Source organism: Taeniopygia guttata, chromosome 14 (genome assembly GCF_048771995.1).
Source record: "Taeniopygia guttata chromosome 14, bTaeGut7.mat, whole genome shotgun sequence".
Classification (NCBI taxonomy): domain Eukaryota; kingdom Metazoa; phylum Chordata; class Aves; order Passeriformes; family Estrildidae; genus Taeniopygia; species Taeniopygia guttata.
The window spans coordinates 13,890,021-13,903,767 of NC_133039.1; the positions used below are offsets into that span (position 1 = coordinate 13,890,021).

Here is a 13,747-nt window from a genome sequence, read left to right on the forward strand (position 1 = left end):
CGTGCGCGCGGTGACGTCACGCTGCCCCTCGGCCCGCGCGCGCTGCTCCCCTCAGGGCTCCCTCAGGGCTCCCCCCGGTCCCCTCACGGCCCCTCACGGCCTCTGCAGGACACCGGGCTGTCCCCTCTGTCCCCTGCAGGACACCGGGCTCTGTCCCCTGCAGGGACACCGGGCTCTGTCCCCTCTGTCCCCTGCAGGACACCGGGCTCTGTCCCCTCCAGGGACACCGGGCTCTGTCCCCTGCAGGGACACCGGGCTCTGTCCTCTCCAGGGACACCGGGCTCTGTCCCCTGCAGGACACCGGGCTCTGTCCCCTGCAGGGACACCGGGCTGTCCCCTCTGTTCCCTCCAGGGACACCGGGCTCTGTCCCCTGCAGGGACACCGGGCTCTGTCCCCTCCCGGCCCCGCCTGTGTCCCCTCACGGGGACGTTTCCAGGGTTCTGCCTGGGGGTCCAACATCCAAGCCCAGGATGCCGTTTCCCAGCCTGTTGTGATGGTTAAACTCCCGTTCGTGTTTCTGAGGACTTGTTAGGACAGGGAGTCAGACACAGGTGACAAACGCACCCTGCTCCCGTTCGGTGTGTCACAGGGAATGGCCTCGGGAGCCCATTGCACGGACGGGCTGCGGCAGTCGCAGCTGGCAGCGCTCGCTGCCCCGTGGCTCTCCTGATTCCCCACGGAGGGCTGAGGGCCGAGGAAAGGCCGCGCCAGGCTGGAGCAGCCCTCAGGAAGCCCCTGTGTGCCACACCTTTGCTGGGCACCCCGCTCGACTCTGGGCCAATTGCTTAACATCTCGTTTTTCCATTTCTGTCGAACTCCTCATCTCCCGGAGTTGTTTTAGTGTACATCATCGAGATGCAAGGGGCTGAGGTACTGCAGAAAGGACTTGGATGGGATGCGGGTGAGTGAGGAAATGAACCACTCTGGCGAGAGGCGAATTTGGAATGTGCATGAGAGCAGAGCCTGGCCTCAATGAACACCACAGCCAAAAATAAAAGATGGAGCAGGTCTCTTTTGGTGAGCACTAACCACTTCCAGACCGAGGAGCTTTCAGGAGGGAACCGTGCCCATCGAACAGAGCCAGTTTTGTAATCCCAGGCCCGGGGGAGCTCGCTGGAAAGGTCCGTGTGCAACTCACTCATGCTCGCAGCTGATCTTTTGGGACTACGCCGAGCGGAGTGTTGTTTTGGAAGTTCATATCTAAGGAACAGCCGCACGGAGCGGGGTTTGTGGGGCACTCAGCGTTATGGATTAGGCGCAACAAACCCAGCACGAGCCTTTGCATCACTCTGACATCCTTCTGCTGGCTGCATTTCCACCTGGAACCTACTCCAGCCCTTCATCGAGATTCCCCATGCTGCAGCCAAAACCAAAATGACTTCTGAGCTGGTTGCAAACCAGCTTCCCTCCCCTCGAAGTGCTCACTGACCCCACGGCACTCCCGAGGGCGACGCTGTACCAGAGCTCTTGTACCTGTTGTGAAACACCCGAATCCTCCTCCTGCCTCACCCTGGGTCTGCTTTCACCCTTACCCATGAAATGTGCTCCTGCAGGGATCACAGGGGATCTGATCCAGATCCTCCCCTCTGTCCAGGCTCGTTTCAGTTATCCTGGGGTTGGCTCCAACTCGCTTCAATTGCTGCCCTGGCAGCGTCCTGCCCTGCATTTAAAATTCCTGCCTGTGGAGAAGCTCAGGGAAGCACAGGGTGCCCTGCACAGCAACCTCTGCGGTGCTCCCCCAGCCCCAGGGTGGCTGCTCCATCTTCTCTGCACTGGAAGAACCATGGGCTCAAATGTGCTTTGGGAGGGCTTTGGGAGGAGCAGCTGATACAGCTCCTGATCACCCTGTAAGCCACGAACTGCTGCCACTTACTGCTGTCCACTGCCACCGGCTAGAAGGGACAACACCTACTGCTGCCCTTTAACAGTGACCGAGGGGGGACTGTCCCAGCCTGTTTGGCAAGAGGGCTCCTCTTCCCTCCTGCTTCGCTCTAAGGCGTGCGGGAGGCAGAGAGAGCAGGGAGCACTCACCTAAGTGCTGTGGGCAGATGTGTCTCCTGGTGGGACAGGGATGAGCCATGAGGGGAAGTCCAGCTGTGGGGGCAGCGGGAGGGAAAGCTCCCAGCCTGCGGCAGCAGCAGCGGCGGCAGGAGGCAGAGCAGAGCAGGGCGGGCAGCCCAGGAAAAGAGCAGAGAACCATCACTGCAGCTCGATGTTCAAATTTAAGAACCTTCTTCTACTCCAAAACTCAGTGAGGGGAAGGCATTACCCACCCTCTTTGGTGGTAAAGCTCCTGCACCAAGCTCCAGTGCGCTCTTGCCTCATAAATGCACATGTTTCTAGGATGCTGTTCCTTACTGACTGTACCTCCCCATCAAACAGACGGGACTTGGAAAAGGCTTCAGATATGCTGAATTTCCTATCAACACTCACAGGAGACTGGAGTGAAGCCTCCCCGAGGCTGCAGGGACTGCACCCCCAGCCCCTCCTCAGGTTTGGTTTCAGCTCTGCATTTCCCTTCTTTTCCTTGTGAAACATCTGCTCTTACCCAGCACACCTGGGTATGGGATCTACATCGATCCCCTGGCGCTGTGATCTCGCCACACTTCAGGCTGTACTTAAAAATTATTCCAGTATTTGCTTCCCATCCGCTGTTTTTTTCCACTCTTCCCCGGGAATAGGCACCCAAGCAAGCTGCACCGGGGCCACAGCAGCTCTGTGCTCCAAAGAGGACTCAGCTTATCCAAATCCGGAAGCGGTGCCAATGCCTTTAAAATGGAGGCTACTTAGAGGAATTAGTGAGACTGAGCGCAGTGATCTTAACCTCGGGCGTCAGGCTCCGCTGATCCTCGCGGCCACCAGCCAAGTGGAACCATCCTTCAATCCAAGCAGTTTTACCAGCTTTTATTAGAAACACCAGCACATTTCAAGTTTCCTCTTTTTGATCACAAATATAGTGTTTTTCCTCTTTTTAAGTACACAGCATGAGACACAGCATCAGGGCTTTCCATCTTTTTTTTTTTCTGTTTGTTTGTTTTACAGCAATTTCTTTTGGACAAGCTTTGGGTTTAGTGTTCACTGACCTCACCCCAGCCCCAAATTTTGACATCTTGAATTGCTGAAGACAATTGTGTGGGCAGATGAATCCGATGGTAGTGAAAAAGGTACAAGAGTTAAAAGGTTGCAAGTAAAAGTTGAAGCAGAGACCCTCTCCAGTTAAAAAGGACGAAGCGGCGCCGCAGCGCACGATTTTCACAGTACGGGGACAAAAGCTGAGATAAAGATTTGCTCTTTTCCCCCCGTTTTCCCCCACCAGTGTCCCGATAAAAACGTTAAGGCCGGAGGAAGCGCTGACTGGATGTGAAAAGCTGCGTGTGCCCGGTGCTGCCAGGACAGCTGCACAGCCCGGCCGGGCACACGGAGCCCTCGGGCTCGGAGGGACGGCGCTTCAGGCTCCTCGTGGTTTGAGCTCACACCTACGCTGGGAAATTTTCCCTGGACTTTTTAACTCAGAGAAAGCAATTCACTGAGGGGAGGAGGAGTGAGTATAACAGGGCATGGTGACAGGATATTAAAGGGAACATGTACATGATTTGTTATTTTTTATTCCACAGAAAACCCTCAAATCTAGACTCAGAGTTAACAGCAGAAAAATAGTGTTAAAGTCAATAGGTTCATATTTTACTGTAGACTAAATAAATTAGCCTAGAATTAACTCAATACTCTCTATTTTCCTTTCATTGGTGATCCTTCTCTAAATTAATGCAGTTTTTAAAAAGCAACGGCTATTAATAATTTATTCCAGTTAACCCTTATGGATGAACGCCTGCGAAGAGTCGATGTCTGGGAACCATTCCCCTCTCCTCTCCCTCCCCGAAAAGGAAACAATCGCTAAGGGTGTTGTAAAACAGACATGCTAGCTACAATATCCATGGATCGTGCCTCTCCTACCGCTGCCTCTGGCTGCTCCGGGTCATGAGTGAATCGTCATAGCTATGTCTTACAAAGAACATGATCAAAAAAATATATAAATAAATAAAAACCTTAAACATTCTTACATGGATTTTAAAGAACAGAATACATGTTAAAAACTTCAGTAATTTATATCAATTTTAAGCAATACTTTATATACAATGGAAAAAAGACATGCATAGTCCAAATACAATGTTGAAAACAGCATTTTCATAACAAAAAACCCAAACACTAAGTGTTAATACCATGTACATGGATTCAAGAAGGACCACCCTTTTTGTCTGTTGCACACAGTTTATTTAACAATATGATATTATAAGTAAGAAATGAGTTTTTTTTTCTTTTTACCATTCTATACAGTGATTGAATCTTCTTGGATTTTCTTATTTATAGTAATTATAGCGCTTGCATGATTTACACTAGAATTGCTTTCCTCGTTTCAAGTTTCACACAGAAGAAAGAAAGAAAAGAATGTTTCTTCTCTATCCAGATCAGCACGGCCTAAGAGTGATCATCCCTATTTTCATCTAAGACCAGTTTTATCAGAGAAACAAAGCAACAATTTCTACATCTGCAAGACAAGGATTTTGGCGTTGGCCAATGTGTGCAAGAGTCAATTCCTATCTTCCCAGGGGTAATACTTCAAACGCCTGCAGAGTTCACTATAGAAAACAAAAATCTTCCCGCCATGTGTCAAAGTTACCGGGATACGCTATAATGTTGCATTATTTCAGGAAACAGTTTCTGAATATTATTTTTTTTTTCTTCTTTTAAACTCAAATGTTTAAAGTCTTGAAAATACAAATAAAAAATATGAATATAATGAACTTGTTTTCCCCGTTAAAAAAAAGGTATGAGTCAACAGCAACAAAAAAATAAAAACCAAAAAAACCCACAAAAGAGACCAGATATTTTAACCGCCTGGCTTTAACAAAAAAATATATTCTTTGTATTGTTTTTTTTTTCTTTTTATTTTTAAACAGCAATTAATTCTTCCATCTGTAGGAAGCAGCAGTTCCATCTAGGATTCAAAACAACCCAGATGTCTGAATTTTTCAGTACAAAATATCCAAGAACACGAAAGGAAAGAAGAAACAAAAGTGATGCTCCCATAATGCTACAAACCCTCCACAAATTTCTCTAATGTGTCCCCGGTGGTGTCACCGACCAGAGACAATTCGTTAGACAACGCACTGCGGTTGGGGGTGTTTAGTTGGGGAAGCATTGCACTCTGTTCTGGGTTGCCCAAGTGTCCCTGATCCATGGAGCTAGCCATAGTGACTGCGAGTCCTGGGTGGGGGGAACCAGTCTGGGGAGAGACGTGGTGCGGTGACGGTTGGGGCTGTATCCTGGGTGACGGGCTGGAATGTGGCGGCTGGGACTGGGGACGGGGAGACTGAACGGGCGCTGGGGACCGCACCTGGTTGCTGAGGGAGGTGGCGATCTGCTGGCCAGGGAGATGAGACGCCTGCGGTTGTCCTGAGAGCATGTGCTGCTGTGGGCTCATGGGGTTGGGCTGCCCGGGGGACCCTATCTGCTGCTTCATCTGCTGCTGCTGCAGGATGCGCTGCTGCAGGGCCTGCTGGATGTTGGGAGCGCCGTCCGCCCCCAGGCCGGGCTGGCCCATCTGGTTCAGCTGTCCCATCTGAGCCATCTGTCCCATGGAACTCCCCTGTATGGATAGGTGCTGCTGCATCCGCTGCTGCTGCATGGCTTGGGGGTAACCTCCCGGGCCTTGGGGCTGCTGGAACTGGTTGTGAGCTGCCATCCCTCCTGCCATGCTGGCCCCTCCCTGCTGCTGCTGCTGCTGCTGTTGTTGCAGGAGCTGCCTCCTCAGGATCTCGCGGTACTGCGGGCTCATGTTGGCCATGCTGGGGTTGTGGCTGGGGTTCATGATGTTGATCGCCTGTCCCTGGGGGTTCATAGCTCCGATCCCTTGCTGCTGCGGGGGGACGCTCGGTCTCTGCACTCCGGCTTGCATCGCGTTCATGTTCTGCAGTCCCGCCTGCGCGTGCATGCCTGGCTGTTGCATGCCGGTCTGCGGCTGCTGCATCCCGGGCTGGGGCTGTATCCCTGCTTGCGGCTGCATCCCAGGCTGGTTCGCCACGTATTTGGCTGTTCTTTGCTTTATAAAAGCTGCCATAAGTTGAGGGTTGGATTTAAGGATGTTAAGAACCTGCTGCTGCTGCTGCGGAGAACTCGGCGATTTCAAGGTCCTCAGCAAGTCCTGAAGTGCATTGGGGGTGATGCTCCGCGGCGGCTGCTGCACGCCCGGCATCCTGGGCCCGGCCACGGCTTGCGGCGTCGCCATCGGCATCACCGGTCTGGCCATGCCCGGCTGCATCGGCTGCTGCTGCGGCATCGGCGGCGACTGCCACTGCCCGGGCTGCATGTTGGACATCACGGGCCCGCTCACGGGGTTGGGCCGGGGTACATTCATGCTGACTTGCGGCATCTGGTTCACCGAGCCCACCGCGGGGTTCACGAGTCCCGGGCGGCCGGGAGGCAAACCATTGTTCATGTTGTTGACCCTGTAGAGCTGCTGCTGCTGCTGCTGCGCAGCCTCTCTCTCGATCTGCCGAGCCGCTTCCACGGCGGCCGGCGGCGGCTGGGCCGGAGGCGGCGGCGCGGAAACCGGGTTTGCGGGTTTTCCTGTCGAGACGGTGGTGGGGGGCTGGGTTCTGGACACGCTGGGAAAGCCGGCCGGTGACATACTTACAGGGGAGGGCTGGGGCTGGGGAGCAGGCTGCGGTGTCTGCGGTGTACTTGGCTGCTGCGTAGGGGTACCAGGCGTTGCTGAGGTAGGAGAAGGCAAACTTTGCTGAGGCACGTTTCGGGTGTTCATGGTAGCCATCCTTCTGCGCATGAGCTGAGCCTGCTGCAGGCGGTGCTGGATCTGCTGCTGTCGGAGCTTGTGTTTGATATTGAGACAGAATGGCACGGGGCATTTGTTCTCTTGGCAGTGTTTGGCATGGTAGCAGCAAAGAGCTATGAGCTGTTTGCACACCGGACAGCCGCCGTTGGTCTTGCGCTTGCAGCCCTTGGTGTGCTGGACAACCCGTTTCATCTTCTGGCAGGATGGCAGAGAGCAGTTTGCGTTGCGGCACTGGCAGGCGTGGACGAGGGACTGGATGCAGCGCTGGATGCTCAGCCGTCGCGACTCCTGGGGGCTCTTGGACTGCTGCTCTCCTTGGTTGTTGCTCTCATCATCCAGACCCAGGCCCCACTTAACCATCTTGTGGTCATGGCTCTTAGTGTTGTAGCAGTTGATGCAGAGATCGTAGTCCTGCAAGAAAAGAAAACCCAGAGTTCAGGTGCTGACAAGGCATGAACCACAGGGCCAGAGAGCAGAGTGGTTCCAGGGGAGCAGCACCAGCCCCTGCGCAGGCTTGTGCTTGTGGGTACAACCACACAGAGCACAAGCAGGATGACAGTCACACACTGTCAACAGCTGCCACTTCACCTCACACCTGCACTCAGCCAGGGAAGTGGCTACACAGCCTGTCCAGGCAGCCTGCAATCACAGCTCTTCGCTGTGGCAGGTAACAATGCAACTGGGGCTATCATTGTGTCATCTTGTTACATGAAAAGAAAATTTTTCTTTTCAATTTTTCCCTTTTGATGACATTAACTGTTTATTTTTCTGTGATGCCTACTGGGGTGCCAGCATCTCCAACTAGTAAGATAAATCTATGGTCACTCCTAAAAAGTAGGGTCTGACCCTCCATTTATCCTTAGTGTAATTACTGACTTATAATTACTACCCTTAAATGTGTATTTTTAAAAATCTCTAAACAAGTTTCACGCACAGACAGTCACTTACCCCAAAACCTGCACCTTTTTGCTGCCCTGTCCCTTTTTTGGCTGGAGGAAGGGCACTCCCTTACACAGAGGTACCAGAGGCAGCCTTAAAGGAGCCTAAAGCTTCCTTCCACCACCTAATTCCCTGCGTGTGTCCAATCCATGTCCTGCAGCCTCGCCTCAAGAAGCTCTGCTCAGTGCTTTCCTCAGAGGGATTAATTAAGACTCTTTCCCCACAAATCTGGCAATAACTTGTGGTGTAAAAACGAGGCTGCACTTATTCAAATGTCTTTTGTTCAGCTACAGCCAGAGGTGAACACAAGTCCTCCAAAAAGCCTCAAGCACACCAGTACAGCCCCATGGATAACCTCTCTAACACAAGTCCTGAAATTTGAGCAGTCTGGGCTAGTGGAAGGTGTCTCTGCCCATGGCAGAGGGGTGGAACAAGATGGTTTTTGAGGCCCCTTCCAACCTAAACCATTCTAAGAGCCATAATTCTTTAAAATTAGGTAAAGAACTTGTCTGTGCAGACTAGCAGTAGCATAATAAACAATGCAGCAAAAGCTGTTCCAGAGCATGGGTGCTTTCCATGTCAAGCAACTAAAGTCACTTATTCTACAAGAAAAGGCACCCACCTCTTCTACCCTCTAAGGGGAGGTGAGGACAGTCACCTCCCCTTAAGGCTTCGCAGCCCTTTACCAGGATGGGCTTAATTTGGAGAAGCTTTGGGAATATTCAAAAAAACCCATCAAACTCAGCTGTAGGACAAGAGAGGGCTGAGTTCTGAGGTGCCCCACATGTGTGTCAGTCAGTGCAATGCATACATGACTGACGATGCATCCCTCACAGTCAGTGCAGTGCCACCATCCCTCAGTCAGTGCAGTGCCACCATCCCTCACAGAGAGTGCAATGCCACCATCCCTCACAGTCAGTGCAGTGCCACCATCCCTCACAGTCAGTGCAATGCCACCATCCCTCAGTCAGTGCAGTGCCACCATCCCTCACAGACAGTGCAATGTCACCATCCCTCAGACAGTGCAGTGCCACCATCCTTCACAGTCAGTGCAATGCCACCATCCCTCACAGTCAGTGCAATGCCACCATCCCTCAGTCAGTGCAATGCCACCATCCCTCACAGTCAGTGCAATGTCACCATCCCTCAGTCAGTGCAATGCCACCATCCCTCACAGTCAGTGCAATGCCACCATCCCTCAGTCAGTGCAATGCCACCATCCCTCACAGTCAGTGCAATGTCACCATCCCTCAGTCAGTGCAGTGCCACCATCCCTCACAGTCAGTGCAGTGCCACCATCTCTCAGTCAGTGCAGTGCCACCGTGCCCACACGTACCTCGCAGACAGTGCAGTGCCACCTGGTCTCCACGTGGTGCTTGCACTCGTTGCACGTGTAGACGAAGCGGTCCTGCCCCTGGGTGTGCAGCTCCACCAGCATGCACAGCGTGGACCACTTGGAGCGGCGCAGGGAGGAGAACTCCCAGTGCTTATCTCTGGCCAAGGTGAGGAAGGCGTCTCGCCCGTCCATCAGGTCACAGCTCAGCAGTGGATCCGGGTCCACAATGGGGTGCAAAGTGTTAATCACAGGCCCGGCATGTAAATGAATCACAAAAAACACCTGCAGGTAAGTGGGGAAAAAATAAAAGGCAAAGAGGTCAGGTAATGTTACAGGAAGGAGCTGGGGTTCTCTGCAGTGAGAACATTATCTAATTAACTTGGTTTAGGCTAATCTCTTCCAATATGTTGTTATGCAACAGAAACATTCCTAGCCCAACTGCAGGGTTTATTCCTCCTGATTTTTCAGTTCTGAATATCGCTGTGCCTGCATGTACAGGACTAAACCCTTCTCTTTTTACAGCAGTACCTCTTTATGCTTCTCCATGGTGGCGTAGAGCTTCTGAGACAGGTCATTGGACACGTTTGGCATGCTGGGCTTCTTCTTGTTAGCTCTGCTGATGCTGCTCTTATTCTTGTTGGTTTTTTTGTTGTTCTTTTTCTTGGCATTCTTGCTGTCGCCCTGGCTCCCCTGCAATAAAGGCACAGGAAAGATGTTACACTTTGGAGAGCTCTCCCATTCACTGGGCTCACGGTGACACACTTCTGCTGTCAGGAATAGAACTTAGTTCCAATGCCTGCAAATCAGCCCTCCTGTGTTAAATATACCCCATCTTTCAGGAAAAATCAAAAGCCAAACTGGCAGGCAAACAAATCCAAACACTGTTTAAAAAGAAACTTTTAAAGTATGTATATATTTAAAAAAATCCATTTTACACTGATTATTTTTCCTTCTCCAACATCATACTTCAGCTTCCACTGCTTTAGATCTTGCAGCTGATGATAAAATGACACACATAATATGGACCTAAAATTCCAAGAGTGCAGTACTTTGCTTTGCTGTGCATTTGGTGTGTCACATACTTGCTTGAGCTCTGATTTAATGCTTGTTTTTACTGAACAGATTTAGGGCTAGGACACAGATAAGAACATGCAGGATTTGAACTGAAACCAACAAAACACATTATTCTTCATCCTGCTGACTTCCAGCCGCATGTGCAGCTCCCAAAAAAATAATCTCCAAAACCTCCACTTGTGCCCAAGTTACAACACAGACCACAGTGAACGTTAGATGTAAGTAAAGAGAGTGAAAAATACCAGATGATGCTATTTAGATGACATGGGGAAACAGAAATAACTTTTAGAGTTCTCATGTCCTTAAAAAAATCAAACCCCAAGCCCTTGGCAGGGAGGGCTCAGAAAAAAACCCTCTCCAACTTCTAGAATTTTAGTCATCATAAAATTAAAAATAAGCAACTGAAATACTTGGATATATATAAATATAAATATATACACATACACAAGCAAGTTCCATGAACAGTATGTACAAGCAAACACAGGGTTTGTCCACAGGCATATTTATTCCAGGAAAACAAAAATATTCCAACTGCAGAAAGCAATTCTATTTATAGACTGCTGCCATCCTTCCATTCCATTAATTAGGCTTGGACAGGAATTCCCTGTCCATTCCTGGGTTCTCTCTAACTAATTTTGTGGATTTTCTGACCAAACCTGTTTGGAAATTAAAATGAGGCTATTTTATGGGAAACCAGACAGAGCTGTAAGTGACTTGAAGGGACTGAGAAGTGACCTGTTTTATGTTCCCACCTTGACTGCCCCCAAGTTTCCTTCCACTGATGGAACTGGAGCCTGCCCTCCTTTGCCTCCACGTCTTAAAGCCCCAACTGAGATCTTAAAGTTTAAACACCAAAAGGAGAACAGACTAAAACTTATCAAACAAGCCAAGTCTAAGTTTTCTTTCTACTCCACCTTTAGCAAGTTTATATTTGGCAAACTGTACAAAGTATTCCAAGCCGTTTTAAGAAGTTGTAGGGTTGTGTTTGTACCATTTCATTCTGACATTCAGCCAGATCAGCCAGAGATGCTGATGGAGACAGTTCCTGGGGGAGCCTCACCCCTTCAGAACCTTTGCCAAGAATTCTGAATATTTGCCACCTCTTTACTCTCCCTTTGACTGATACCTGCAGCACATGTTCACTTGCAGGAAGCTTTCTCTTCACATACACAACATTTAGGACAAAGAATTTAAGACAGATTCTGTGCCATTTCAGTCACAAGATCCATGTGGTGCTTGCACCCACGGAGATCCCCATTGCTGGGCAGTTTTCTCCATGAAGTGACCCAGTTTAAGTGTCTGCATGGGGGAAGCTCTCATACTTTTAAATTTTCTCCTTTTCTTGAGTCAAGAGGCAAAGACCCCACTGTGCCATGCTTGGATGACACCTCAGACACCTGGGTGCAGGCTGTGTCCCCTGCTGCTGCCCCAGGCATTAAGGGGAGCACAGGGATGTTTCCATCCAAGGCTGCATTGTCTCATTTTAGGCCACAACTTGTTTGAGTTCACAATGAATTGTTCTGGGCTTTTTCAAACACCTTTTCCCCTCTCCTAGATGCAGAGTAAATGTTCACACCAGTGTTTTCCCTGATTTACTGGAAGTGATCCTGTTAGCAACAGAGGGCTGCTGCCTAATTCCAAGCCTTGCCTTCCACTTCTTTTTATACAGCAGTGCTTGCTGAACTATCTCAACATTCAAAGTCACATTCAGAAGAAATGAAGTGAAAGCTGTTAACTTTGTGGTTCTATTAAAACATAGCCACAAACTGAATTAACTTTGACAAGCTGCTACGGTTTAACAGAGGGAACTTTCTGACATCACAAAATTGATGGATTAAGATCCACCCCCCTCCACATCCATCCCATGTAACACAGAGTGAAGGCAAACAGTCTAAGCTTCAAGGGGGCCTTCTCCAGGTAAAGCTTTTGGTTCTACTTCAATCTATTAGATTCAGATTTTCCTACAACATTTATTTTCAAAATGTCTTGCTGCAAATCTCAAGTGAAAGGGACAGTATAAAAGTGCTGAGACCATTTGGTTGCAGAAAAAAGCAAGATGGAAATAAAAATGAATGATGACATTCTGTCCAGGGCCCTGGAAAACTTTGTTGTTGTTTTTTTGGCTTGGTTGTTTTTTATAGACAAAGAGAAAATGTTGGTGAAGGAACAGCACCATCAGGATCAACTTTTCCCACCAACGCAAAGCCTGCAATAAACACTTTCAAATTTCAGCCCTTTACTGTTGCAAATGACTACAAGTACCTGTGCTTAAATAACAGCCACATTTCATTCAGCTTTGAAAAATCCAGCACCTTTCAAATCACAAACACTGGAGGTGCTTTGCAAAGGTGTGAATCAAAAACTCAGCCAAATGACTGCAAGCAAATGTAGCGTGGCAAAAGCAGCTTAACACATTTCTTTGAGAAGAGAGGTGCTGAACTGACATAAGTGACTTCTGAGCATGTTAAAAAAAACCAAACCAAGCCATCAGTAGATTTGTTAACCAAGAAGAAAAACAGAAATGCAGTTAAAGGGACCCCTGATTTAATGTCTGCTGTAAATGATCTCTTCTAGTTTATCTGATGTGACCTCTCTATATTAAAGCATTAATTACCAGCTTTGTAAGCTAAGGGAGAATATGGCACATAAAGCTAACCCACCTCTGTTGTTTCACTAGCTGCAGTGCTCTCTTCCTTCTTCCTCTCCTCCTCCTCCTGCTCCAGCTCCTTAATGCTTTCCTCCAGCACATTAGGCCAGAAATCACCTTCGAAGTAAGGCAGCTCCTTGGCACTGGTCAGCCTGTCCTCAGTCGCTTGTTTGAAGATGTCCTGTTGAACACACCACACCAGAGCAGGAATGAATAAATGAAGATCACTTAGCAGAGAGAGAGGAGGACCAGACAGCCCAGAGCATCTGGGCCTCACCCACAGCCAGGAGCTGCTCCTGCCAGGGGCTCCTTTTCTGGGACAGCTCCAGACCCAGCCTGGCAACCCTGGCACAGCCCCACTCCCTGTTCCATCTGAGGATCAGCGCTGAGGCTTTCCTGACCCCATCATGCCATCACTTCATGCTCCTGACATGATGGGAGATACCAAGATACCCCTGGAAAATGCAACTGACCCCTCCCTGGTTTCAAAACCCCCTTATCAGGAGGCCCAGATTTCCCAGCTCTTTGCCACCTGATGACAAGGGTTGTTAGAGGCTGTTCCTACTCCACACATTTAGGAGCTGTCACTTGCCATCAAAACATCCATTTTTTCCAGCACTGTCATTACCATTAAGGAATTCTTGTACATTTTAGCATGAAATGAGTGGCAAGTGCTCCCTTTGCCACCTTCTACTTATTTCCTTGGGTACATGTATGATATTCTGCAGTTATGAAAATCATTCTTGTCATAAGGAGCTCTTTTATTTCACACTAGTGGGGTCCACCATTTCATGTGCTCCTCCAGAATCACCAGAAAGAAACAGCTTCCATAAACCTTGACAAACTCCTTATTTCCTTGCCTAGAAAATGCAATGAAAGAAAAATACACAAAGGCAGGTTCTT

General features: G+C 49.4%; 1 protein-coding gene across 5 annotated transcripts in view; it reads right to left on the reverse strand.

Annotated features, from left to right (window-relative positions):
- Nucleotides 1-2,889: 2,889 nt before the first annotated feature.
- CREBBP (CREB binding protein) overlaps nucleotides 2,890-13,747 on the reverse strand; it is a 95,134-nt gene continuing 84,276 nt past the window's right edge. For all 5 annotated transcript variants that reach the window (XM_030285218.4, XM_030285220.4, XM_030285219.4 and 2 more), the window contains 4 exons: nucleotides 12,858-13,025; nucleotides 9,652-9,813; nucleotides 9,124-9,405; nucleotides 2,890-7,259 (listed from right to left, as the gene is read on the reverse strand). In XM_030285218.4, coding sequence (XP_030141078.1) covers nucleotides 5,091-7,259; nucleotides 9,124-9,405; nucleotides 9,652-9,813; nucleotides 12,858-13,025 — 2,781 coding nt within the window. In that variant the 3' untranslated portion in view covers nucleotides 2,890-5,090. The remainder of the gene's footprint in view (nucleotides 7,260-9,123; nucleotides 9,406-9,651; nucleotides 9,814-12,857; nucleotides 13,026-13,747) is intronic.